Source organism: Enoplosus armatus, chromosome 2 (assembly GCF_043641665.1).
Source record: "Enoplosus armatus isolate fEnoArm2 chromosome 2, fEnoArm2.hap1, whole genome shotgun sequence".
In the NCBI taxonomy this organism is placed as follows: Eukaryota; Metazoa; Chordata; class Actinopteri; order Centrarchiformes; family Enoplosidae; genus Enoplosus; species Enoplosus armatus.
Window position 1 is genome coordinate 11,975,216 of NC_092181.1, and position 27,808 is coordinate 12,003,023.

At 39.3% G+C, this 27,808-nt stretch overlaps 4 protein-coding genes across 4 annotated transcripts; 2 read left to right on the top strand and 2 right to left on the bottom strand.

Annotated features, from left to right (window-relative positions):
- Positions 1-4,900: 4,900 nt before the first annotated feature.
- Positions 4,901-6,949, bottom strand: trappc5 (trafficking protein particle complex subunit 5). The gene is made up of 2 exons (XM_070913946.1): positions 6,586-6,949; positions 4,901-5,230 (listed from the first exon to the last, which is right to left on the bottom strand). The coding sequence occupies exons 1-2, from the start codon at positions 6,853-6,855 to the stop codon at positions 4,934-4,936; spliced, it is 567 nt and encodes a 188-aa protein (XP_070770047.1). The 5' UTR covers positions 6,856-6,949; the 3' UTR covers positions 4,901-4,933.
- Positions 6,950-8,330: 1,381 nt separating this feature from the next.
- On the top strand, positions 8,331-12,222 carry LOC139296705 (N-acetylmuramoyl-L-alanine amidase-like). The gene is made up of 4 exons (XM_070919186.1): positions 8,331-8,403; positions 10,112-10,972; positions 11,314-11,524; positions 11,919-12,222. Exons 1-4 carry the CDS (start codon positions 8,331-8,333, stop codon positions 12,220-12,222), a joined length of 1,449 nt encoding a protein of 482 aa, XP_070775287.1.
- A 4,633-nt stretch (positions 12,223-16,855) lies between these two features.
- LOC139290663 (lysozyme g-like) lies at positions 16,856-18,260 on the top strand. The gene is made up of 5 exons (XM_070912505.1): positions 16,856-16,936; positions 17,273-17,350; positions 17,488-17,702; positions 17,792-17,942; positions 18,034-18,260. Exons 1-5 carry the CDS (start codon positions 16,933-16,935, stop codon positions 18,174-18,176), a joined length of 591 nt encoding a protein of 196 aa, XP_070768606.1. The 5' UTR covers positions 16,856-16,932; the 3' UTR covers positions 18,177-18,260.
- A 352-nt stretch (positions 18,261-18,612) lies between these two features.
- On the bottom strand, positions 18,613-21,698 carry LOC139294738 (zinc finger protein Gfi-1b-like). Its single transcript, XM_070916670.1, has 5 exons — positions 21,437-21,698; positions 20,966-21,210; positions 20,334-20,459; positions 20,030-20,195; positions 18,613-19,136 (listed from the first exon to the last, which is right to left on the bottom strand). Exons 1-5 carry the CDS (start codon positions 21,696-21,698, stop codon positions 18,958-18,960), a joined length of 978 nt encoding a protein of 325 aa, XP_070772771.1. The 3' UTR covers positions 18,613-18,957.
- Between the last annotated feature and the right edge of the window lie 6,110 nt (positions 21,699-27,808).

Below are 27,808 nucleotides of genomic sequence, written 5' to 3' on the forward strand. Positions count from 1 at the left end.
GACTCACCTTCGGAAATAAGCTGCAACCTGAGGTTTTATGATAACCACAGGTGGTTGCCTATAGTAAACCAATATTACCATATTCATAGGGATCACTTTTCACATTATCCAACACCTGTTTCTAACCTGTGAGGGTGATATGAATAACATCCAAGTGAGCACTTGGCTTCAACAAAATTTGCAGAGACTGACAGTATCTCAATTAACTCTGCGACAAACGAGGAAGACGAGGTGCCCTGGCTTTGACAGGGGTTGCGTGCCTCGGTGAGAAGAATGAAAAACAGCAGAAAGAATCCAACCACTTCACATTTCATGCAGACAATAGGCTGGAGACCGAGTGCACACATATCTTTGATCAGAAGAGTGTGTCGATCGTCACGGCAGATAGCAATCAGACAAACAAAAGTGGGTGCAGGCCATTGACCGTGCCATCAGATTTGACACAAAGTGAATGAATCTGTGAAAGTATCTGGCTCTTCCGGTTCACGACCGCCTGTTGAGTCCTGGCACAAACACTAATGTAGCTACATGTCTGTCGATCAAAATCCTTACTGTAACTGGAAATCTGTCAACAACTTGGTATCTGTGCTTACATCAAGTCTGGCAGTCCACAGCAAGAGGCCACCCACGGGGTGAGCGTCCAAAACCTCCACTTTAATGGAGTTAGAGGAAATATCTTGAACAAAAAAAGATGACAGACTGATAACCATGTTCTGGGTTATTTGTCAGTGGGAGGTGATACTTTTTATGAACTGAAATGTATCCTTCTTTTGCAGCAATGTGTTAAACTTCACTTTACCATGAGCATTTGGTTCAGTTTTAACATAGGAGTTATTATCAGAGGAAGAAAAAAAGGCCTGATAATATGGCTTTAAATGATCAGTTTGCCCAAATTACTTATTACCCCTAATGTTAGTAGTTAGTGGAGATAGTTTTGGTTTTATGTACCGAGGTTTTGAGATATGCATCCTGCTGCCACCACAATACCATGGAGGTAAGCAAGGAGAAGAGTTCATAATTCTTAGTTACAAAGTAGTTCCAGTGCTCACAGTGAGGTCTGGGGATTGTGGCAGAAAAAAAAAGAAAAACAGATACCTCAAAAGCTCTGCATACAGCTCGATACCACTAGGGGTGGGGCAGAAAACAATCTTTTTATAATTTGGGCAAACTGATCCTTTAACTTACTGAACACATACTGTGTGTGATGCTACATAAAGCGGGCCTTAATCTGTATGTGTGGCTCATAGCTCCTGAAAGCAGACAAAATAATTGTTACTCAAAGTCTACTACTATCTTTTTTCAGAGCTCACAATCGCATCTTACAGTCTTAAAAGCTCTGGAAAAGGCTACCTGAATTAAGATCTTTCTCATGAAAATACTGTTTTCAAGGTCAAGAATGAACTTTCCGACTCAATTCAAAACTCACTCACAGTACAGAGGAACACTATGATCAGTGGAGCCATACAATCTGTCAAAAAACTGCTGAGTCAACCAAGCATTAGAGGAGCTTATGAAACGGTGTTGGAACCATTATTATGCATGACAGAGTCAGGCCATTTAGATGTGCTTGATTTAGTAGATTTGCTGAAAGGGGGGCTGGTGCAGCACCTGAGTCTTAACAGTCTCTTTTAGGCCAAAAAACCCCAAAGTCACTGCAACCTCTAAACTGGGGCAAGATGTAGTAGTTCCACAATCAGTACTAATGTTAAGTCAGCTGATTTAAAACTATCAATTAGTGTCATTAAAAAAATTCCATTTAAGAAGCTAGAAAAAGTGAAACTTTGGCATTGTCAAATGAAAAAAAAAATACTATTAATAATAATACATGTTCTGTCAATCAACTAATTAATTAGTCAACTAATCAGCTCAGCACTAATGTAGTCGCTTTCTATTCTGCCCCATTAATACAGAATAATTAATACAATATCTGTAGTTGAGCATAAACCTAACTACAGGTACTGTACTTTTGTAAACTCTTTGCAGGCTGACAAAGTCTTTAGAGGTACAATGATTTTTAGGAGAAAACAATAATTTAATAACTATCTCTAACTGTTATTTATTAGTTTGTACTGCTGTATGATAATCAAAAGGAGGCCATGTCTGACAGCCTTCATGTTATTGTATTCCAGTCACATCACTGCCTGAATGGTGCTGCCAAAGTTTCTGTATTAAGACGTGACTGGTGGAGAAGTGGAGATCAAAATACAGAGTCACAGCGAAAAAAACAGGATGGGAAAAACACACATGATGATGATGATGATGATGATGATGACTACCTCAGCTGCCCAGAAGATGACAGGGCCGAAATACAGTAACGGCTGGCTGTAATGTTGTGGATATTTCAACAACACAACTAAATTTTAGATACCAAGAGGTAGCTCTACAACTAGCTAAATCCCGGAGAGAAACAACAAAACAGTATATTAATAAGCAAAACAATCTCGAAAAATTAGTAACGGCCAAGTTAGCCAACGTTACACGTTAAACTTAAAAGTTAACGTTAACTAAATGTCGGCACTAGCTAACGTTACATTACCTGAATCCTGGGGTCCTGTCGCCGCCATGTAGTTAACCGTTTAAATAACAATAAATATGTAAATCATACAGCTAACGCTCAGAGTATCCAACTGTTTTTACTGTCCTAGTAACTGATTATAACTCTCACGGCACACAGCTGTCCAGGAACAGCAGCCGGACAGAGCTGCTCTGCTGATGCTAGTTCAGCTCCGACGCTCTTCCTGTCCCTCAGGTCACGTGCCTGACACCACGTGATCACGTTACTCACAGCTCTATGCTCAAGTGCCAGCGGATACACCACACGGACTTGAAGCAGATTTATAAATTGATCCCGTGCAAGGCATGACTTACAGCTGAACAACATTATTTTGTAAAAGTATCTTGTGTGGCCTGATATGTAAGCCTGCCCCAGCTGGCTTGTTCATTACTAATAAAAACTAATAATAATATTTCTGTTACACTGTGACAGAATCAGAATCAGAATCAGAAATACTTTATTGATCCCAGGGGTGATTCAAGTTTTCCCATGGTTTTGAGCTTTTTTCACAACTGCTCCAAAAAGAATTTAAATTTGGCCAAATCTGGTACATACAGTACCCTCAAGTTTATTCAACACCATATAAATTTAAATGACCGTAACACAGGGGTCATGAGTGTGACTCACTTAAGTAGTTGTACAAGTTGCTACCAGGTTATTCTTCAAGATTGAATGATTGTCTATCTTAATGTGTATTTACTGTATTCAATACAGATCCAAATGCAAATTAAAAACGTCTGGATATGTACTATTATTAAAATAACAAACCTAGAGAAAGCAACCTTGACAGAAGTGTAAACTGATCTATTATTTTTGCTTTTCCATATAAATGAGGTGCTGGAAATATTACAAACATTTTCCAACAGGCTTTAATTCAACACAGTTGCAATTTAAATTAATTTAAATTAAGTTCTATTAAGACAGCATTCACTACAGGGCTGTTGTGCTGGATTACATACAGGTCTTTGTTTTTCTGATTACTCATTGAAATACATACAAATTCATTTGACCTTTGCTACAATTACTTTCTGTCACAATCAATCAGGACAAACTGTGCAAACAAGTCTAGTGACTGTCAAATGTCAATAAAATTGTCATGATCTACTGAAGTTTAAATGGTAAAGACAAAACTAGTCCATTTCTTACAACTGACTTCAACTGTGTCATTAGTCTAATACCTTGCAATCGCAAATCTGTGGTACTCAGAAACAGGAGCAGAGTGAGAAGTCTGTATTTTTCTTCTCTTGGACAAATGACTCACCTTCCCTCCCTGCTTTCCCAACACTTAACTTTCCAGTTGCATCAGCCATTACGGTAAAACACCCATGATTTCTGAAAACATAACATTTAAATACTGTTATTCTCAGAGTTCAAGAACAAATATCTCTTCAAAATACATCCCTTCATGTATTTATTTACATTCTATCAAAGCAATGGAGAGGCATTAACATTATATTGCCCAATCACACATGCCAACCATAATGCTTTAATTTCAGGTGTAAAATGAGACTAGTAAAGCTGCCCCACCTTTGTGATTCATCCCTGTTAGACTGTGTTGTGCTGATCCCACAGTACAAACATGTGTCGACAGTCTGAGAGGGATACAGCTATTATCCCATCAGGCCTGTCAATACAGATGCAGTCACACGTTTTATCTGACTAATATGGTAACATGGGGAAATGGAAGATTTACGATCAGTTGTTTGGTTTGGAAATTGTTGGTGTCAGCCAAATACGCTGTACAAAAAAAACAAGAACCTCATCAGCAGCACAAGATTAAACAACTATTTCAGATAGCTAAACAAACACTTTAGTGTAACGTTTACATTCTGAATGTGCAAGTCGAGTCTCACTTTCCGCTGCAAAGTGCAAAGGAGTGGAATCAATAAATATGTCTGAGCAATAGATACCTTCAATACACTCAAAACAGTATACAGTATGTTCTTCTTTAGAGCTGAAATGATTAGTCCATTAATTGATTAGTTGAGTGAGGGAAAGTTAATTGACAATAATTTTGATGATTGACTACTTTTTTACGACAAAATTACAAAAAAAAGAGGTTCCAGCTTGTCAAATGTGATGATTTGCTACTTTTTTTTTTGTTTTCTATGAGAGTAAACCAAACCATTGATCAACCAATCAGGAAAATGATCTGCAAATTAATCAATAATGAAAATAATTGTTGGTTGCGGTTCTACTCTACTTTTCATTTTGCAGAGTAAGATCTCTTGAATCAGTGAATTTACAATCCACCATTCTTAAACTAAATTATTACACTTCCTTCACCAGAGTCTCCAGCTGTCTTACACACATTCCTGCAGTCAATTAACATCATACCTCCGCCCACACACCCTCTCAATCTCTCATCCAATCTCTCCCCTATCTGCCTTCCAGTGCTTTGTCTCTGGCGATCACCGCCTCATCAAACTTGATCATGAGCGTGGTGCCCTTGTGCCAGTGGACGGTGACCTTGGCGGGGAAGCCGCTGTGGGCGAGGATGGCCTCTACGATCCCTCCGGTGAAGGCTGCACAGTTCAAAGTGCTGTTCTCCTTAGGAACAGAGATGTACGTGTTGACCAGGGGCTCTTTTTCGATAATGTAGTAGGTCTTGTCATCGTCGTTGGCCTGCTCCAGCTTGTCTGCCTCCTTGCCGAACAAGGCTCTCCACACAGATACCTGTGGGGAACAAAGCAAATGACTGAGGAGGATGTAGGCAGCGGTGCACACTGGGATTATACTAACTAACTGTCATGTACTTATGTTTAATTTAATTCCCATTATTCAAATGTATTGAGATCACAGCTCTTCATTGATTGTATTATTGCACACTTAACTCTCATTTGACACTTGACTTAGGGCTATATTTTAATCAGTGCAAAGTCATAGGTCTTGTTTGCAAAATCTGCAGCTGGGGCCGAGTGTGTTTCTCTTTTTACAGTTAATTAGTATAATGGTGATAAAAAAAAGTAGATTAAACTGTTCATATGACCGAAATAATATGATTTGACTGCAGTTTTACTACTATTTGATGTTATAAATAAAAAATAAAGTTGTAAATGATGCATAGGATTGACGAGCCCCAGTAAAAAAGGTGGAATACAGACCTTATCATCATTATCTTTTAACAGCAGGGATCACATTTATCTCACAGCTTTATAGATTGTGTGCTGGATCTGTTTGCGTTTTTACTTCCATCTAACTTCACTTCCATTGGCGGGAATCATTGTTTCATCTTGTATGAAATACTCCGCTCCTGATACGATGGTGTTGCATGAATGACTCGCAATTCAGAACTCTGCCTCTTTCACATGAACAAGGTCATAGCTGTATTGATATACTTGTGAGACCAGTTATCCAGGATCACCAGTGTTAGGTTTAGTGCATCTTCCTGTTCATTGTTCTTGGAACTCTTCACATTTACAGAGGGAAGTACTGGAAACCAGAGACAAATTCCTTGTATGTGTCTGCTTTATGCTACTTTCTACTTCTACTCCAATACTGGTTTGAAGCAAATACTGTACACTTACTGTATACTTTTAGTACAATATTTATTTGACAACTTTAGTTACAAGTGACTTTACAGATTTAGATTATTAATACAAATACAAATCAAATAATAAAATATGATGTATTATTATGTGTTAAAATACCAGTATATCGAGTAATTAAAATGAACCCCACCAGCTGCAACATCAAAGTGATGTACACATTAATGCATCAATAATGACAATTCAATAATATAATATATATGATTCTAAAACGGGCCATTCTGCAAAATGAGTACTTTTACTTTTGGTACTTTAAGTACTTTTAAGAGTTTGAATGCAGGACTTTTATGTTTAAATACACTGTTGTAATTCTACTTTTACGTTAGTGAAGGATCTGAATACTTCTTCCACTACTGCCCCTCAAATGTTAGAATGGGAACCTGACCTAGTGCATGGTAGTGGCACTTCTCACACCACATCCACAAAACCCCACTGCAGTCTGCACGCACACACACGCACACACAGACTGAGGTGAGGGTGTACCTTGATGAACAGCAGTATGTTCAGTACTTTGGTCTCCCTCTTGCCGCTCTTCTCTCTCAGCACCAGCACGTCCAGCAGGCTGCCTCCCACCCGGTGACCCAGCGCGGCCAGACGAGCCTGCAGCTCGGACACAGAGTACACGCGGCTCTGGCAGTACTGCACCACCTCCGAAAACAGCAGGGCGAAGGCGCTCACACTCACCTCGGTTTTGGGTCGGCTCAGGGGCCGCTCCAAAATAGTAGACTTGCCTCGGGTGAAGCGAGCCTCCATTATAATTTAATTAACAGCTGCAGCGGTCCAAAGAGAGAGAGAGGTGACATTAGAGGCTGCTGTACTTCAGGCTAATAGGCTAATGCTAACCAGACCAAACTGCTGCAGCGAACAAGAACATAAAGCTTGTCAGGAATGTTTTTCATTTCAGCTTTCACAACAAGACAAACTACTATCACAATTCACATGCTGACGTACTGCACCTGCTTTTGTTGTCGTTTTGATTACTTCCTGTTCCGAGTGTAAACGTCACTTTGTCACGTGACACCGCAGATTTCTTGACATGCATTTCTCCACACCATGAATGTAATATAGGAACTACATACACATATCATGTATCTATGCACTCATTGGTTTGACTTAGTAAATTATGAAACACCAAGTCAAAATGTTTGACACGTAACTTTGACATGAGGAATAATTTAAAAAAAGACCTTTTCCCATTGTTGCATTGTTATAAAAATGTATTCATCGTTTTATCTTTGTGGGTTCATATAATCTTAACACAAATTCGCATTTAATGTTTTGTTTTTAAATTCTCTAATGACTTAAAATCTTCAGATTTATTAACCTTTATGTTGCCACAACCTATATGTATAAAGGCAATCATATCCAGAAATTGGGTTTTGAAATTAAAATCACTTGTAGTCTAGTGTCTCTATGAAAAGTGCGTGTGATCATTCATAAAACTGTGATCAGTGCATAAAATCACTAAGAAGGGAATACTGTTTTGATTCTGTGACAAACTATTGAATGAATGTATGTTTATGTATCCTGTTGGTGATAGTTTAACACCAGTTTTGTCGTGCCAGATTCACGGTTTAACAACACCTCGAATGATATAATACACCTCAAATCAGGACAACTCTTTTCCATATTTCCCCTGCATTACAAGTTCATGTAGTTGACTGCTGATGTGATCACCAGTGACTAAAATGTTTCCTGACCCTGGTGAGTACACAACAGTTGCACACACCACATGAGAAGGTAAAAATTAACCATAAATCAGCTTTATCTTTCACTTCACTTGTGTTTATTGAATGACACACTGTAAACAAAGGAAACTGAACATGGCTGTATAACATATGAGGAAAGAGTGACACCACCCGATATAATTAGAGAAAAGCACTTTTTTTGTAATCTGTGTAACAAACATTACGGGGCGCAGAGTTTGTTTTGCTCATGACACACTTTAACTTAATGTAGGCTGAATCAATATTTGGAGCCATGAGCGTACAAAGAGTACTCTTCCATATTGGGACACAACACTGCAGTCGTGCACATGCACAAATACACCTACACAACTTGTCTCAGAAGTTGTGGGGAGCACAACTGTGCTTTACTTTTGTGGAAAGCCTGCATGTTGAGAGTTATTGTAAAGTCTTTTGTTCATTTATCCTGGAGAAAGTCTAATTCTGTTTTTATTAGTTTAATATAAAATTGCTATTTTAGAGGCAACAAGCACGAGATGCAACATGACTTTGTTGGGACTGTCGTCTTTTGTTCTGGCTTCATCCTACTTCTTTACTGTTTACAGCAGGCCGGCAGGTAAGTTCAGTCATTCAAAATATGTAAACATTTGTGTTACCTTGAGTTAAATACTTCATTAGGCCACGTAGTTTCGTTTTGGTATGCTGATAAGGAATATTTTCTTTCTAGGCGACCTGTCATGTTGTAGTTCACTAATTCCCTGAAGTCTGTCATCTTTGAATATTGGTTTTTCTGAATATAAATAGACAAACAAACCGAACGGGACAAAGAGACAAAAAGACAAAAAATACAGGAGGGAGAAGATACCTGTTACATTATACACATTTATGGAGCTTTGTTCAGTTTTGAACATGAGACAGAAAAGGTTGAGTTCTTGAGCTATTTGAATGTTTTTCCATTACCTCCTCCGACAAGCATGGATGAGATGTTGGTAAAGTCATTTTCCATCAGAACAGAATCAGCTGTCACAAAAGCAGAGTAGAGATTGCCACAACTGCCTGCCATACAGGTGAAGGGACTGTATGAAAATAATTTGGAAGGTGGGGGTAGGGTTTGGGTTCAAAGAAGGAAGAAGGTTTTGACTTTTTGAGACCGTCTTTCAGCGACAAATGACAGTCGCCCAACATTTGTTTATATTCAATATATATATATATGACCAAACCCTCTGGCAGCCGTAGGAATTATGACTATTGTCTGACGGGACTAAAGGAGGAAACAGTGTGACGTTGTTACAGAGCGACAAAGTCTGCGTACAGAGGAGGTCGGCGTGGGTGGATGGATCAACAAAACTTCGGACTTTAACACGGGAGGCTGCTGTTTGTTTCCTGTTTCATACCAACAGTCAATGTTGGTTTCTTTTAACCATGACGATCGTTCCATAACCTCGCGTTTATTATTGTAACGACAATGTTGGTCCCCTAACCTTAACGAAGTAGTCATTTTATCCCAAACTACGATGTTTTCCTAACCTTAACCAGAAGTTATTTCAAACCAAATCATGATCTTTCCTTAAACCAAACTATAACACAATGGCGATACACTTATATGAGTTGTTCTCGAGGGCATGGACAAGTGACGTATTTTGTTGTTTAATTTGGAGGCCTCTTTGGGAAGGGCGTCATTAGCCTTCCCCTGTAAGATTCATCACGTAATCCTTTAGTTACGATTGACAGTCAAGCATCTGATGTCACGCATATCAGGTCACAGCATCGTATGATATAGTTAATATTTACTTTTTTATTATAATATGTGGGTATCAATGTTTAAACTTGGACACATAAACGTAAATGTTTATGCTTTACTTCAAAACAAATTGTAAAAACTTGTTTGTTCATTTTGAGATATTAGAAGGAGTTTTTTCAAAGTCAAAGGGAGGGTCCAAAGAGATATTAAAGACTATGGGGAGGGAATTGCTTTATTAAAAATCCAAACATAAGGTTCATTCCCTTTCTCCACCCAAATCATTTTCATACAGTCCCTAAATTAGCTGCAATCTGAATTTGGCCATCAAGGGGTCACTATCATTAACTGAGCCGCAGACATTTGGTCGGGTATTAAAACCATTAAAACCCTGTTTTACCGTCTTTTATGCTCCTCTCCCTTCTTTCTAAGATGACAGTTTTTGGTAAATTGTCTTGAATAATGAATAATGCCATTCAGGAGGGGCCACAGTACATTTGAAGTGAAAGAGTTCATTCACTGACTCATTATTGCACTACAATGTTCTTCCTTCACTTGTTTTGTTCCTTATTTGCGTTGTTGTCAGGTGTCCACCTGCGTAACATGGACAGCTTCATCCGAGCCGTGCAGCAGGTGGAAGACTCCAACCCCGGTCTGTCCCCCCTGGCCCTGGTCAGGGCCCTGAGGAGGACCGCCGGCCACGACGATGGGATGACCATCCATTTCTTGGGTGCATCATATAACCTCAGTGATGCTGAGGTCCTAGAGACAGCTATTCTCAATGCCTCATCCTTTAGCTTTTTTGACAAGGCCATCCACCACATTGTGACAGATTACGGAGAGGAACGAGGGGTGGTTCTTGCTCCAGATGGCACCACGGTAGCCCTAGCACCCTTACTGCTAGGAATCGAATCTGGACTGAAAGCCAAGATTGAGGGGACACCAGCTGTTGGGATCTTCCCTCTCACTTTAGGCAGGACACTGGGCCTGTCCTTCCTCAGCCTCCAGGACTTCCCAGCATCTTTTCGCATGGGGCCCAACGGGTGCTGGGACAATGTGGACCACCCTAAGGTGTTTAAGCTCATTCGGCCTGCCACTCTGGCCACTAATACTGTTATTAATGGGGGCATGGATGGAGCTATACTGGGCATGGACATCACCAAACTACCTGCATCAGAACAGCCGCCGGCCCTCAGTGAGATTTTGAAAGGCTACTATAGTTTTATTCTGCATGAGGGGCAGGGTCTTGATGCTGTGACCAGCCACATTAGCCCGAGGCGAAGGGAGATCTCTAGATCCATTCTTGAGCCACTTGATCTTCACAGCCAGGTGATGGAGACACTAGCACTAGTCTGGAAGTTGGAGAAGACACAATGGATTGCTTTGGACACTGGAGTGGGAAAGGCGGTGAAGGATGGATTGCAGGCATTTGTGCACAAGTACTGGGGTGAGCTATGAAATTATAAAAAAAGTGCACTTAAAAAATAGGGCTACAAATTATTTTCATCATCAGTTGAACTAATTGTCTTTTATTAACTGATTAATCATTTGGTCTGTAAAATGTTAGCAAAATGTCCATCACAAGTACCCAAAACCCATGGTGACTTTTTGAAATGTCTTGTTCTGTCTGACCAGTGGTCGAAAAACCAAAGATATTCAGTTTACTTTCATAGAAAATTGTGAAAACTGAAAGATATTCACATTTGAGAAGCTGGAACCTGTACATTTTTGCTGGAAAAAAAGGGTTATTTTCTGTCAATCAACCAATCAATCTCCTCCTCTCCTCAGACTGCCCTCAAATCATCCCTCGTTGTCAGTGGGGGGCAAGAGCCCACCGGGGTACACCTATCCCACTGTCCCTGCCCCTCCAATTTCTCTATGTTCACCACACCTATGAGCCTTCCTCACCCTGTTTATCCTTCCCAAACTGCTCTCGCAACATGAGATCCATGCAGCATTTCCACCAGGAAGATCGTGGTTGGAGTGACATCGGATACAGGTAACCAACCTTTAAAGGACTAGTTCTACATCATGGGAAATACGCTTATTTGCTTTCTTAGAGCTGTTTTTTTACAAACAGGCTAGCTGTTAGCCCCAGCTTCCAGTCTTTATGCTGAGCTAGGCTAATCACCTCTTGTCTCCAGCTCCAAGTCAAACTGTTGCTGTAAGGGAAGGTCATTCATATCCTGCTACTGTCAGTGGGAGTATTTCTAAGGATGTTGCTGATGCCCTTACATGTCTTTTAAGCATGTAAACATATACTGTTGAAAGTGTATCACACAAAACTAATTTGGCATTAATTCAGAATATCCAAGACATTATTTGTGTCTTAGCATCACCCTGCAAGTTTACTTCAGACCAGTTACTGTGCACTTCTATCTTTGTGCCCTCAGCTTTGTGGTGGGCTCTGACGGCTATGTCTATGAAGGCAGAGGTTGGACTCACCTCGGCACACACACCAGAGGGCACAATGACATCGGGTATGGCGTGTCAATCATTGGTAACTATACTGCCACCCTGCCATCTCGCTATGCCATGGACCTGTTGCGCCATCGTCTGGCTCAATGTGCAGTGGATGGAGGACGACTGGCTGCCAACTTCACCATCCACGGCCACAGACAGGCAGTGAACTACACTGCCTGCCCTGGAGACGCCTTCTTTTCAGAAATAAAGAGCTGGGAACACTTCAGGGAATGACAGGACCACCACTGCCAGTTTTGGATTCTTTAACATCATTAATGGATCTTCAGGGTATGATAACTGTCACTGCTGGCTGTTTCTTGATCTTACTTTTTGAAACAGTTTCACTGTATGAAATGGCTCTTGAGTGAATCCTCCAGACTCTGGACTAGTTTATCATTTTAATGTAGATGACTCAGTTCAAACCCACATCTTCCAGTGCAGGACTTGTTTAATTAATGTTGCTTTTAAAGATGGCCAACCAAAAGGATCTATGTGGTCATCATCACCTGTGGGGCACCAGTGGGTTTATTACTGAGACTTTAGAGCTCATTCAGGTTTGGGTCTCCTGAAAGGATCTTACGACTAAGATGAGTTTAGATCCAGTCTACATCGAAGGTACAAAGATCCTCAGGATGCCATGTACAGTGAGCCATCTCGATTTACCAACTGTTTAAAATCTGGAGTAACCCTTTTTCAGCAGAATTTTTAATCATGGTAAGCAGTATGAAACCTTTGTTATAGATAATGATAAACAAAAATAAGGAAATGTATTTCTGATCATGTTAATGGATTATGTATGTATATTGTCAGACATGTGTGGATATAAATACTAAGGGAGCTTCCCTATAGGAGTAAGACAAACTTTGCCAAGTCAGTGGGACAGAGATTAAAACACACAACAAAAACACTTCCAATTTTACGTTATTTTTATTTAACTGGAAACTGACTCTCCAAAAACAAAAGAATAAAGAGACTGGCCAACTGTAATAAATGTGTTCATATACAGCTGAAACAAACACACACAGATCTTTTTCTGCATTTGACAAACATTTTGCAACATTGGTGTTGATTCAAACTGTGCAGTGATTACTTTACTATTAACTTTACAAAGAAATTATGAACCTTATTGGCATCCTACATTTGTGATGTTTTTGTGAATGAATAACATTACATTCACAGAAGTCCAACTTGACCCCAAATGTTTCCTCGAATGTGTCAGCAGTCGTTCATAAGGTAAAATGTCTGACTTGTTAATTGCTAATTTTGTCATGACTTGACTATTTATCCAAACTACATTAATAAAAGGGAGTCTTTTAATGTTTTATATTCTAAACATACAATTATATATTGTTGTGCTGTAGAATACCACCATTTCTTGACAAAGGCTAAAGGCATTTTAGTGGCATTTTAGTAGTATTACTGTGAACCGTTGAGTAGAATCAATGCAGCTAATAAGGAAAGTAACATTAACCTGCAAATGAATGTGGTGGTAGACACCTGTCTGTGCGATATTAGTGTCCTCATTGAGGTAATTTGAAGACCATTAAATAACAACAAAAACATACAATCTAAAAGTATAAAACTCCAAACAAGTTGGTGCATAATTTCATTACAGAGTCTGCTATGTCTCCTCATAAATAGGAAAGACGGCAAGGCTTCAGTCAAAGCACACAGTAAACACTAGACTAAGTAAATAGGGCCCTTAAAACTACACACACACAACAAATAACATGGCAGAGCGGTAACATTCTTCAGAGATATCTGATGTAGCCAAAACCTCCTACCACAGCACTGCAGGATAGGGCCACAACTGAGTATCATTTTCTTAATTAATCAATTCATTGTTTGGTCAACAAAACTTAAATAGTTGGGTTTTGTCAGACCAAAACCCAAAGATATTCAGCTTATAATGATCTTCACACTTGATATGCTGGAACTGGGGAATAGTGGGCAGTTTTTAGTAGAAAAAAATTACAATTAATCAAATATCAAAATATTCCAAGTAGTATTTTTGTCCATCCACAAATTCATAGATTGCTTCAGCTCTAATAAAGGGGTGCAAGGTACTGGGAAAGCCAGAGAGTATGGAAGCAGCATTTAGATTTGTAGTTCCACTGATCAAAAATCACTGTTATAACAACCCATCAGACCACTCACCTTTTCCCATAATTTTGCACCTTAACGTGATCCACTTTCCCTCACACACTGACACTAAATGACCTGACCCGTGCTGCTATACCCAACAGACTGTTTACTTTGTAGAGTTCATCGTACGATAGGAAGACGCAGCAGATGAAGTGCAGGTATGAACTGAAACACACTTTGGACAAACAGTGAAACCTTCACGGTGAGGATGCTGAACCAGAGAACCTGCATGTGTGAGACATGAAGCCACATGAACACTAGTGGGGGGGGGGGGGGCATGTGGCTTCATAGGATGGACATTTGAGACATTCATGGTTTGATTACATATGATAGCATGGCGCAAAATAGAAAGTTGAAAAACCTTAATCAAATTACACAGCCCTTAACCCATCAAGTCTTTAGTTTTCAAGTAGTTTTACAGTTTTCATTAAGCCATTAAAGAGTTGGTTGGTTTTTCACTCATAAAATAAACCATCAAGCCTGCAGAAACACCAGCACAGACTGTCATTTTTAACCCCTGCTTCAGATGTGCATGGTAAGCCTTTACAGTGATTTCATTGACATCAGCGCCATCTGCAGGTCCCCAGTGATCAGTGTTTCACAACCAACCCGAGCTACCACAGAGGGTCATGTTGTCTTAAATTTGGATAAAATTTGATGACATGGAAAGGAGATCACACACATATTACACGTGTTGGTTTTTTAAGGCAGATTCTTATTATCTTTAGACTAAATACTTGAAACGAATAAAACTATTCACCATCAGAATTACATATGTGGAAGAACATGGACCTCATAGACCACAATGTATGAAGAATTTACAGAGAATATAAGTGAACAGTTAAATGTATGGCTGGATCAGATTAACCTGTTAGGGGTTTTGTTGTTGGGTCCCCATTGACCCCCCACCTATTGCCAAGTTCCCATTAAGTCTAGTGCACACAGCAGACTACACGTGGCAGCTTAGTCACCTTCCCAGAGACCAACCAGTGTACCTGTGCTGGAATAATATTAACTGGCCTCAGATTTTGTGTGTGTCAATTAATACATGAAATGGGACATTTTCTGAATGACTGTGTGGTAATTTGATTAAACGCATGAACATAAAGCTCTTCTAAAACACATGGCCACAACATTAGTTAATGATGCCTGAGTTGCAGTGGTGGAAAGTACATTTACTTAAGTACAAATTCGAGGAAGTAGTACTTTCATTGAATATTTAAATATCTTCCAAACTTTATAATTCTTCTACAAACATCTCAGAGGCAAATATTGTACTTTTTACTCCACTGCATTTGTCTGACAGTTTTAATTACTAGTTGCTTTTCAGTTTACAACCATTTTCTGCAGAATGAGTACTTTCTGACTTTTGATACATAAAGTACATTTTGCTGATAATACTTAAATACTTTTACTTCAGTAAGTTCTGAATGCAGGACTTTTACTTGTAGTGGAGTATTTTCACTGTGTGGTATTGCTACTTTTACTTAATAAAAGGATCAAAATACTTCCACCACTGCGTAGTTGACATTGTACCTTTAAACATTCACAATAAAACCAAATGATGTGCAACTAATTGAAACAGTGAACTTGGGGCCTCTAGAGGTCTGTGAATTAACACATAAAATGTGAAATCTTCACAGTATATGTCACAGGGTTTGGTTGGTGGCTGGTCAAACTTTTCTTAGGGCGGAGTTCTGTTTGGGGAATTTGGAGAAGGCAGAATCAGAAAGTGAAAACTGCGAAGGATGACACAAGCTTACATCACACAGATGAGGTGAAGGCTACTGATGTTTGTGCTGCATAGGGAAAGTAGAAGTTTGGCTGCGAGTTCAACTGCGGTCACAGATGTGCAGAACAAATGAGTCATGTGTGAGAGAGATAACAGCAGCTAATGGAAAACATCCGTTGCTTGTAAACTGTACCCAAAATATCTCCTGTTGTTGCCGCCTCGCTGTCTTTTTCTATGAATAAAGAGTCATGTGATGTGAAATATATGGAATATGTTTTTAAGCTTGTATAAACAGGCTTTGTATTTATTAATTTTTTGTCATTATCTATACCACTCAAGAATCAGGAGCTTCAGGAGTTAAAGGACCAAAACCAATTTGAAGTCTATTTATTGCTAACATTAGCTAATTAGCAGCTCAGTTTGTCTAAAACAGCTTGTTTCAGACAGAACGTGAACTGAGGGGCTGCATGAAGGGCCAGTATGAGATAAATACAGACTTTTTTAAAACTGTGATCATGCAGAGCTACTCTAGTGGAGTCCCAGAATAAAAAATATAGAGCTGAAATGAGCATAATATTGGACCTTTAAACCAAAGTATTGTATATATCAGACTGACAGCGGTCGCGCTCAAAACGTCTCCTTGGTGCAATAAATAAGTGAACACTGGAGCCCTGCAGCGTGTGAGCTGTTTATTTGTTTATTTTGTGATTTGCTAAATTTTGGCTCAACACCTCTCCTCTTTGGTTTGGATGTGCGTTGCATATAACAAGATGTAGACTTGTGTGCATTTTTATTTCAAAGTCTCAACAGTCCTGAAATGAAAGGGAATGAGTGAGCTGCTGACTGAGCGGAGCAGAATGAACGAGCGATCCCTGCACCTGTTACAGTCAACGAGGGCTATTTCTTGTAAATCAGCTGCTTTCACTGTGACAGTGAAACAGAAAGGAAACATGCCGATATAAATACGGCCATCCTGTACGCTTGCCCAAAGCGTGTACAGAGGGACACTGTGTTGCAGCTCTCGCATTCCAGTTTCAAAGAGACCAGCAGAAGTGGAAACAGGAAAGATGAGTGGGTGCTTGTGTTATTTTGCTGTTGATACAACTTAACTTTTCAGCTTTATATTTTTAAGGTCACCTGTAAACCTGTAATATTGTAACACAAGCCTAGACTGCATCTGTCTTTTAACCTTATTCTGTTTTAATTTGTATATTTGTAATAGTAGTATTCTGTAACTCCTGTAGTGCCACACATGCTATGTATGCGCACACACTTTACTGTGGCTCTTGTTTGTCAGGATGTGTGGGTTATGTAACTGTAAAGTCCCTTCGAGTCCTCGTGCCATGTTCTCATGTTGACGTGTATGTGTGTTGATGAAAGATAATCTCATAACCTGAACATTTGCAGGTTATGGAAACATCATGGGAGTTAAAACTACTGGTGCTTCACACCAAACAGCTCAGCAGGACAAGCTGGGATACTCAGGTAAACACTGTAGAAAAAGTAATCACGAAGCCTTCATCGTCTGCCTCCACAGTGTTTCTATATCTATAGACTGACAGGGAAATAGATGCACTTGTTGCACTGAGGCCGTGTTCCTGTTCTCTGATTTCTCTCTTAAGATGTGAGGGCATCACACACCATGGCACAGACAGATGCGGGCCGAATGGACAAATACAAGACTAAAATCAACAAAGTGGGAGATAAATATGACATTGATCCAGCTCTCATTGCTGCCATCATCTCCAGAGAGTCCAGGGCTGGAAATGCACTAAGTAATGGCTGGGGAGACTATGACTCAAGGAGAGGAGCGTATAACGCGTGGGGACTGATGCAGGTTGGAACAAATACTACTGTTTCACTCACGCCCTCTTAGCAGAGCCTCACATTACAATTCCAGCAGTGTTCATTTACTTTTTTCTGTAGGTTGATGTTAATCCAAATGGAGGTGGACACACTGCACAGGGCGCATGGGACAGTGAGGAACACCTCTGCCAAGGCACCAAGATCTTGGTTTATTTCATCAAACGGATCCAGAAAAAATTTCCTGGCTGGAGCAAAGACCAGCAGCTGAAAGGTTTGTTTTACTGAACCAGTAGACTCACACACGCACCAGCTCTACTCATATTTCAGTTTAGCTTCGTTCTCATTTATTTTTGTCTCTGCAGGAGGGATAGCAGCCTACAATATGGGGGATGGAAACGTCAATTCCTATGATAACGTGGATGAACACACAACAGGTGGAGACTACTCCAATGACGTTGTTGCCAGAGCTCAGTGGTACCAAAACGAAGGAGGTTTTAAAAGCTGAGGAATCTCTGAAAAAGGAAAACAATAAAAACATGTGTGCCCTGTGCCAAACTGTAAGCTAAATAAACATAATGCTAAGCAAAACCACAAATGACATCTCTGTTCATTGGGCTCGGCGGGAACTCTCGCTCTGATAATTTGCAGAAAAGTAAGGAGGGAAGTAATATTTACTGTAGCCTTGTGTACTTAACTGCTGTTGCGGCAGCGCCTGGATTTAGATCATTTACTTAACACTGATGCTGCATCACAATAACTCTAGCAAGTGAGAGATGTAATGAAGTCGTGTAGTGTCACCAGTCTGTGCCAAAGCTACAGTACATTCCTACAAAATGAAATCTGTGTACTGTAGAGTGAACATACATATTCAGCTGCACATAAACCTTCAAGTTCTGCCCTCACAGACTATGAAAAATCACAAATAATGATACACCGTCTTGTATATAAATATAAAACACTGTATTTAACATGAGGGCAACTCAGAATAGTAAATACTATTTGGATTTTTACAGCTGAACGGGTACAGATTCAAGTTAAACATGACTTCCAAGTTTTGCAAAGGGTCCTGAAATGATTACATTACTGCGTTGGAAAGCTGTGAGCAGGGTAAGAACAGCATCTTTCTTCCCCCAGTGTCCTAAAAGACAGTTAAATCTAAAATATAAACTACTACAGCTTTTTGGATGTAAGATTTGACAACAACACAGTCAGTAGCTTTCTGTCCTGAATGTGATTTCTGCTGGTTATTGGAAAAGGCTGAAGATGTTGGCTCGGTCGTGTCAGAGTCAGCGGTAGGTGCAGTGGTGCTCCTGGTGCTGCCGCAGGTCCACTTTGTGCTGGAAGCTGTAGAGGCAGCGGGGACAGCGGTAGGGCCGGTCGTCCATGTGTTTACGGCTGTGGGTAATGAGGTTGGAGCTCTGGCTGAATGCCTTCCCACATATCTGACAGACATGGGGCTTCTCCCCTGGCACACAAACACAGCACAAGGCATGTGAATACACAGGATGTTTAAACTGTATAGGTCTAACAGACACCGCTCTGACGGTTTGAAAGCCAATTATCCAATTTCTGACAAGAGGAATAGCACTTGAATGATTAAATCTACTGTATCACATTATCAAATTCAGTTACATATCATTCATACATCTTGAAATCACTTGTTTTGTCCAAACATTTCAAAACATGAGAACAAGATTGATATCACTCTTATATCTGCATGCTAAGTATGAAGTTACAGCCCGCAGCTGTCTGTACATCACATCTGTAATGCAGTGAAACGTTAAGACAAGAAATAGTTCAACACAAAATGTTTTTACACCTCGGTTTTTGTACAGATTAAACAAACAAGATTTAGCATTTCAAGCAAACTGATACATTGTAGGAGACATATATTTATGTATACCTTATGTATATACATACATATACAGTATATATGTATTCATACGTATGTATATACATACTGCATTCATACTGTATACGACTGTGGTGTCCCTATGTTCATAATGGCAGTAATGATCAATTTTTTAAATAACACAGAAAAATGGATTCCAGTATCTTTTTCACGTACTATGTGCACGAGTGAACGGCAGACGGTATGTGTTGAACAGTGCTGCTGACTAGGGTTATGAATGTCATGAAGATGTACTAAGAGTACTATAGAGGGACTGCTGTAGTGACAACATACAGTATAGTACAGTAGTACAGTACATGAAGTATTGTGGAGCAGATAATTCTGTGAATTTGAGTTTACATGCAAGGCTGGGATAGAAATTAGTGTTAGCAATTAGCACAAGTGATGAAGCTAGAAAATGAAACTGCCAAAACTAAAAACAGCCAAAGGGGGACACATAAACCCACCGGTGTGTATGAAAGTGTGTTTCTTCATGTCGGACTTCTGGTGGAACCGTTTGCCACAGTACTGGCAGGGGTAGGGCCGGGTGTCTGAATGTATGAGCAGATGAGTGGAGAGGGTGGAGGAGCGCTTGAACACTTTTCCACACACTGGACAGCCAAACGTCCTCTCCTACAACAACAGGCACTGGGGTTATGGATTCAGGAGTGTTCCACCTCAAATGTGCATGAAATTGATTATTTCAGTGCAAATTTTGTCCAAAGGCACAACAAGTTAATTCCACATAAAAAAAAGAAATGTGATGCTGACCTTGCCCCTGCATGGTGTCCGCTCAGTACCTGTCCTGCTGGACTTGATGTGTGCTGGTGACAGAGGCGCTCCTCTTCCATGACTCTTGCATATGTGAGTCCTCAAACTGGACACACATGAAAATATCTGCAAAGGCATGATGAACACAGTTTAAGTAATTTTAGACTTCAGGAGGAAGGAAAGTGGGAAATTCCCTGTACAAATAGCTGGGAAACCAATTAAAGATGTGAAAAAGTTTACATTAATTTCAATGTGTGCATGTTAGCATGCAGATGGTAGCACAGCCTCACAGTGTTGCTTAGTCTTGTTAGCTAACGGTTTACTTCATAATTTCTGTGGTATTTTAAGTAAGTGTTTTAAGTGCGGCATATGTTATTAAGTGGGTATAGCTAATGGATGGATGGATAATATAATATTAAATCTAAAATTGTTAGAACACGTTATATTGGGAACCACTGTTGTGCTACACTACGAGCTCATGAGTTAATAGAACTCGACTTGCTTCCCTTTTCACTTAAGCAAATTGCTTCAGAGCAAAAATAAATCATAATGTGGGACTGTGTCTTATTCCTTCAGAGTTGTTGTTGGTCTTTAAGACAAACGTAATTTAATGTAATGGAGGGATGCCATACTTTGCAACAGAGAGGACACTCTTGTCTCGGAGCACTGATCTTCGTGCTGCCACTGCTCCTGGTCTCCCTCAGGATCCGAGGGTGATGAGTAAAGTCTCCCAGTCCCACAGACGGTTTGTCTGGATATCCTGAGCTCACATAAGGTCCGGACCATACCGCTGGTGTGGGAGGGCGAGACTCCACTTGCTCAACGGGGCTGCAAGTATTTGAGTTGACAGGACTGCAGGGCTCAGCAGATCTCAAGTCTGAATACAAAGACAGACAGGTAAGGTTTTATTTTGACTGGCTTATATCATCAGAATAATTTTAATAGTTGTATAATGCCTCACAAAATTGTCAAACAACAAATAAACAAAAAAAATCTAATCTGTGTCTAATCTGTCTTCTCTCTTCTGTAAAGTCTTGCTTGACATAATGCTTATGATAAAGACCTATCCAAATAAACAAACTTGAAATAGATCTGTAACCCACCATAAACTCTGGGACTGAATGCCTGAAGGCGCCCACTTTCATCAGAGTGGTTGGCAGCCTGAAGGTCCTGCTGCAGTAATGTGACGGGCACTGCGTTATTATCTGGCGTTTCTGCTGTGGAGCACTTCAGGGGTGTATCCCAGGACCCCGTCTTTTGTCCTAGCTGGCTAAACGTTATCGGGGTCGATCCAGGGCTGGGGTTTCTTGCTGCGGGCCGAAGGTGGTGCAGCCCTCCTCGCTTCACCAAGAAAGAACGAGGCATCATTCACTCAGGAGGAAGATCTGCTCTACTCCCGAAATCAAAGTCATCTTGAGGATTAAAAAAATAAAATGAATGCCAGTGTTAGTGACTACACTCAAATGTACAGTTAGTTTTAATTTATTATTGATTGAACACAGTTTGGCATCTTCCTTATCTGAATCTTACTGGCTACATGTTTGTATAAGTTATGAAAACTTAACCAGTGGAAATGAGTCTTTCTCTGCAGCAGTCGTTTGTATATTCACTACATACCTGATGCACTGTAACCAAAGGCAAATACCAAAATGATGGACCAAAGGGTTACACAAGATATCTGTGTTGCCCAAAAGAGGGCAGCAGAACTGTACATTCAATAGTTTGTTTCCTGCTTGACTCGGTGTAAATACTGCATTATTATACACTCTATTTGTTGACACTGTTAAGCAGAGAAATAGTGGAATCATTCAAAACCTTTTGTGTTAACATGTTGATTACTGCAGCTAGTTCACATTTTGTTGTCACAGATGATTTAAGATTGCTTTCTTTGTGCCACCAAATAACATGTAAAGATATATAAAGACAATAAAAAAAAAAAGAGTTAAATAAAGAAACCCTTAAATATCTGATATACTTAAGTATTTGGGCCTTTTATTCAGACTGCATGTCAAGTTGAATCTTTGCCCTGTAAGACATTGTGTGCTCTAGACAAGGTTTTCTTCATGGATCTCTATGTGTTTTGCTCTGATCATTGTTGCAGAGGATCACTTGGCATTTAAGTCAGAGAGTTCACTTTTTGTCACATTCGACTCTTTTAGACTCAGATGCCTTTTTTTTGGCAGTGGCTTACTTGACACTGAAGGCCTGATTACTGCAGGCTCTCCCACCTTGGAAGCTTCTGTGAAGCTACATTCACACTGCAGGTGAAAGTCTGATCGAAACTGACATTTGGGATCTAAACCTGGTTTGTGACAGGTGTGACACAAAGAGTCATATCAGAATAGCAGCTATATCACTTAACAGCAACACATTTCATTACTCAGTGCTGGCATTAGAGCAGTGGAGGAGTTCAGTGGAGGACATTAAGGTGTTACACCACATAGCAAAAATACTAAAAGTGTTTAAAAGTATTTTAAAATGATAATGGTAAAACGATAGATAAAGAATCTGAAGACTTGATTAAAACAAGCTGCAGTAAGGTTTAGAAAAATAAATGAATTAGAGGCTTCATATTGCAGACACATCCCTATCTTCACCTACTTTCAGTAGAAACGATAGCATTAAAGCATCTCTCCATGAGAGGACAGATTGCTCACTTTTACAATATAACGGTGGACAGTTCCCTGGTCTCTTCTTCAGAAAATAAAAGGCTTACATGATGTGAGGACATCTGTTCAAACAATCAATAAACACTTGTTTTAAATGACACCAATACAAACGGATTATGAGATTGTATATAACACCAACCTTGTTAAATCGATTTAATGCCTGCACTCCAGTATCAAATGTGGAACAACGGCAGGCACGTTATGTCATCGTATACGGGACGGCCCGAGGTTTCTGAACAGAAGATATCCTGATGTTACAGATGTGAGGTTGTTGTACAGTGGTGGAAGAAGTACTGATGTTTTAAGTTAAGTAAAAGTACCAATACAACAATGTAAAAATGCTCCATTAAGTAGTCCTGCATTCAAAATTCTCGTGTGATAAATTATGGGATAGGAAAGAAGAAAAACAAAGCTCTGCTGCACAAATCTGCATCAGTATTTTGGGCTTTTCTCTAATATTTGCTTTCTTTGTGAAATAATGGACACTTTTACCTCTTTGAGCATCAAACAGTAATTTGAGGCAAACAACCCATGCACATGTGAAACGTGGCGCAGTGGTTAGCACTGTCGCATGGGAGGTAGAGTGGGTTGGGGATCCAATACGGCTCTCCCCGTCATGTCAAAGTGTCCTTAAGCAAGACACTGAACCCTGAGTTTCTCCCGATGGAGACCAGCACCTTGCATGGCAGCTCGGTCGCCATCGGTGTGTGAATGTGTGAGTGACACTTAACTGTAAAGCGCTTTGGGAACCGTGAAGGTTGACAGGCGCTATATAAGTGAGACCATTTAACTAGACACTGCTCTTTTGTAACGGATCACGAACCAAAAAGGTTGGAACCCATTGGTTTAATCTTTGACAATGCAGTGTATTTTTCATCATATGTTTTTTTTAATATAAAATCTTAATCTGAAAAGTAATTATTAATTACAGCTGTCGGATAAATGTAGTGGAGTGAAAAGAACAACATTTCTATGAATTGTAGTGGAGTAAAGTTGCATTACATGGAACTGCTCAAATACAGTACAATTACCTCAAAACTGTACTTAAGTACAGTACTTGAGTAAATGTACTTTGTTATTTTCCACCACTAGTATCCTGCATCCCCATAAGCTATGTATCCTTGAAATCTCAGAATGAAACCTAAGCAACACAGATAAGAAAATGACTACCATCTCTTTAATACAAGCAAAACACACCATAGCCCAGTTTTGGAAATCTGTTCACAGACCACCTCTGGCTCGATGGCCTGTTGCTCTCTCTCTCTTTAAAAACGTACATTTATGATGAAGGGACAACGCTTTTTTGTTTGTTTTCTTATATGCAATTTTTTTTTCATTATTTTTTCTATACTGATGTGGACGTAAAAAAAAGGTGCTATATAAAGTTTGACCTACTTTACCTTTGAGAAAACATTAAGATCTATTATGGACTTTTTTGAGGTGGAGAAATAAGCTTATTTTTCAGATCTCTTTTTTTGGTGTTGCAGTGTTGCTCTCTTTTTGCTTTATTTTTCTTCTGAACTGCTTTGTTAATAGCTCATAAAAAAAAATGTGTTTATGAACTCTGATATTCACTATAAGACAATGTGATAACTGAATGGTAAGTGTTATTTATAGCTATTTGTGCATTTGCTTGCTTTTCCCTCTTTATAATAACTGAAACAATCCACATGGCCACATAAAGACAAAAATAGGTGATTATCATCTGAATTCATAAAAAGTAGATTTGTTGAATATAGATAATTACTTCAACACAACTTGTTTTAGCCCACTCTTAATGTACCTAAAGGAAAACTCTACATTGGTCAAACAGCCCATGTTAAATCATGTTAAAAGGAATAAAATAAACTTACTAACACATTAAACAAACCAAACCAAAACTGTAGTAGCTCTCATTTAACCAGAAATATGGAGATAGTCCTCAGAAATAAATGTGCAAATACTCACCAGATTTTTACGAGATAAAAGTTTTAGTTGGATAAGACAATGTGCAGTCAGTGTGTCACATGTGAGGTCAGTCTGCTCTGAGAGTTGTTCGCTGCAGGTCTGCGTGATGAGAGTAAATAAGGACAAGGAAGTGTTTCAGCTCTGAGCTGACACTCCGACCACACTGCTTCCTCACACACAAACCCAAACACTGCACACTCGCAGCAGCACTAAATCTGTCCAGTTCTACTTTTTTAAAAGCCGTTTTTGGGGACGTTACAGTGGTGCACAAACTAAACCCAGCATCAGATTAATCTGGGGAAGACAGATAAAGCCGATGCGAGAGGAAGAGGGTGGACGATTGTGCTGAAAATTCTTCAGAAAGTGTTGACACATTCTGTTGACACAGTTGTGTTACATCATAGACCATTGAGGTCAAATTTAAAAGAAGCTGGCTGATGCAACAGCAGATTCCTTTCTATATTGAATGAAAATATACCTTACATTAATGAGAAAGAGACACAGCAAGAGGAAATGTAAATACATTTGTATGAGCGTGTAATAAATGTGAGAAACCTATGGAGGGATGGCAATGATGGGAAACTCGTTTCTGTCATTTCTTTTTAATCTAGTCAAATTTTGTTGCTTCTGTTGTGTGTTTTATTTCATATTCATCTTCTTCCTTAAAAAATGAGACCAGAAATATTGTAATATTTTCTTATTGTCAACAAATATCATAAAAAACATAAAATTAATTGATTCTACCAACAAGTAGTTCCTTATGAGCCAAAACCTGATGAAGCTTCTTCCTTTCTGCCGTAGAGCTCCACTGTTGTCCAACATCAACATGTTCCTTCAATACGATGAACAAGGGCACTGCAGCTTATTTTGAGTCAATCCCAAATACAAATTCAAATTACACAATTTCCCCCCGGGGATCAAAAAACTATTTCTGATTCTGATTCTGAAAATAGGTCACTAAATGTGTATCAATCTGCTGCTGAAAATAGTCCCCAACAAACACACTCTATACTTCTTTTTGAGTAATTTTTGCTACAAACTACACTGACCAACTGTTTTTCGACATTACTGAGCCTTTTAAAAGAATTACTATATAGACTATATATACAAACTACATATTCATGACATGATTGTTAGAAAAGCTTAAAACAAACAAATGGGCTGAGTTAGGGAGTCAGAAATCACGGAGAGATAGACTAACAGTTTGTTGGTTTTGAGCTTTTAATGGGATTTGTTTGACAATTAATAAAAATGCTCAATAAGGTCAATGAAATCTTCATTTTAAAGGTATTTTAGTGACATTAAAGCTTTGAAGGAAGACGTGACACTGGTTAATATTTGACATAATGGAGGACTTATTCATACTAAAGATTCAGTGACATCAAGAAATAACGATGGACTCATTCTAAAACTGCTGCTGTCTACAAACATCAACAACTTATTATTTCAAATGTGTTAACGCTTGAAAGAGGGAGAAGTGTAGAGAGCTGTCGAATTTGGGTGCTACGTATTAATCTAAAAATCAGAACATTTATTTTGATTTTTGATTCAATTATGCGAATCTAACCAATGCTTTGTAATTTGAGGTATATTGTGTAATAATTAAAAACCCCCATCACTCTGAAACAGCATTTTGATCCTGTCAGATGTGTCGACCCTACTTGATGTCACGTCTTTTACTTATCAGTCTAAGCAGTCATTTATTAGCAAGCTAACATTAGCTTTGTCAGTTGGTTCAGTTAGCTACACAACAATTACACCTGGCAGTTACTGGGTCCCACCTGTTTTAATGTAGTAATGCGTAGATCTCAATTTAGTAGCAGACCAATGCTATAAACCAAGCTAAATTTGAACTTATGAGGACCTGGTTACTGTAATCCATAAAATGCATGAACAAGTGTATCTGAAAAGCTTTGAGTAAAAACAATATTTAACACAATAAGACCTTTGCAAAGGTGCAATGTCAAAGTTTATTTTGTATCATTCATAGGATACAGAACACTGAAATGTATTTTTTCCCCATCATATTGGAATTTATATAATCTTTACTGTCATTTAATATATTTGATAACAACATCAGTTGAATTGCAAGACAGAAAGAGAGAGGATGGACAAGGTACCTGGGTATGATACAGCACATCAATCTGAGAAACCCTACACCAGACTAACCAGGATGAACACTGTCAGTTTTTTCTTACCGTCTGTGAGGAAAACTCACATAACACTTATTTCCCGCTTTAAATCAGGGAAAACGTGTGGATGTTCCAGTTTCAAGTTCAATCAAGATTCAAGTGAATCTGGAGGAACACAATGTGATCGTATTTCAATCCACACTTTATATTACATGGCTGTTAAATGAAGGGCTGTAGTGGCTGACTTGTCGATGAAACCCTCGTTAAACATACATGAAGTCTTTTAGCATAGTGTGTAAATCTACCTACTTTTATGGCACATTATGATGTTTAATCATTATCATCTCATGTAACGCTGTTAGCAGGAGAAACCAAAGTACTAATTATAAAAATAACATTAAGGATGAGCGCTAGTACCATATTCAAAAGTAATTTACAAACATATCAAAATGTTTCGTCACAGTAGATAGAGTTGTATTTAGACAGTGGTGAGAACAGAGCACCATCACTGAACAGCAGTGTACAGAAGTGTTGTGATGTGTTGAAGGACACTGAGCACTGATCTGGGTCCAGATTAGGGTTCACTTTGGAACAGAATATGAAACTCAGGCCTGAAATATTAGAGATATAATCCTTAAGATTTGCGTTGTGGTAGATCTGGCAACACCTATGGTTAGTGGAGGTGATGGCGAACGTGTTTTAAAATTACAGCTCCCAGAGATCAGTT

What these genes read in the sequence shown, in the direction of transcription:
- trappc5 (XM_070913946.1), bottom strand. Translation starts at nt 6,855, where the DNA reads ATGGAGGCTCGCTTCACCCGAGGCAAGTCTACTATTTTGGAGCGGCCC. An exon ending in ACATACTGCTGTTCATCAAG is followed by an intron (nt 5,231 to 6,585) that starts GTACACCCTCAC and finishes TGTTCCCCACAG; the next exon opens with GTATCTGTGTGGAGAGCCTT.
- LOC139296705 (XM_070919186.1), top strand. Translation starts at nt 8,331, where the DNA reads ATGACTTTGTTGGGACTGTCGTCTTTTGTTCTGGCTTCATCCTACTTC. An exon ending in TGTTTACAGCAGGCCGGCAG is followed by an intron (nt 8,404 to 10,111) that starts GTAAGTTCAGTC and finishes CGTTGTTGTCAG; the next exon opens with GTGTCCACCTGCGTAACATG. An exon ending in ATTTGTGCACAAGTACTGGG is followed by an intron (nt 10,973 to 11,313) that starts GTGAGCTATGAA and finishes TCCTCTCCTCAG; the next exon opens with ACTGCCCTCAAATCATCCCT.
- LOC139290663 (XM_070912505.1), top strand. An exon ending in ACGCGTGGGGACTGATGCAG is followed by an intron (nt 17,703 to 17,791) that starts GTTGGAACAAAT and finishes TTTTTTCTGTAG; the next exon opens with GTTGATGTTAATCCAAATGG. An exon ending in CAAAGACCAGCAGCTGAAAG is followed by an intron (nt 17,943 to 18,033) that starts GTTTGTTTTACT and finishes TTGTCTCTGCAG; the next exon opens with GAGGGATAGCAGCCTACAAT.
- LOC139294738 (XM_070916670.1), bottom strand. Translation starts at nt 21,698, where the DNA reads ATGCCTCGTTCTTTCTTGGTGAAGCGAGGAGGGCTGCACCACCTTCGG. An exon ending in ATTCAGTCCCAGAGTTTATG is followed by an intron (nt 21,211 to 21,436) that starts GTGGGTTACAGA and finishes CTTTGTATTCAG; the next exon opens with ACTTGAGATCTGCTGAGCCC. An exon ending in ACACACTTTCATACACACCG is followed by an intron (nt 19,137 to 20,029) that starts GTGGGTTTATGT and finishes TTTGTGTGCCAG; the next exon opens with GGGAGAAGCCCCATGTCTGT.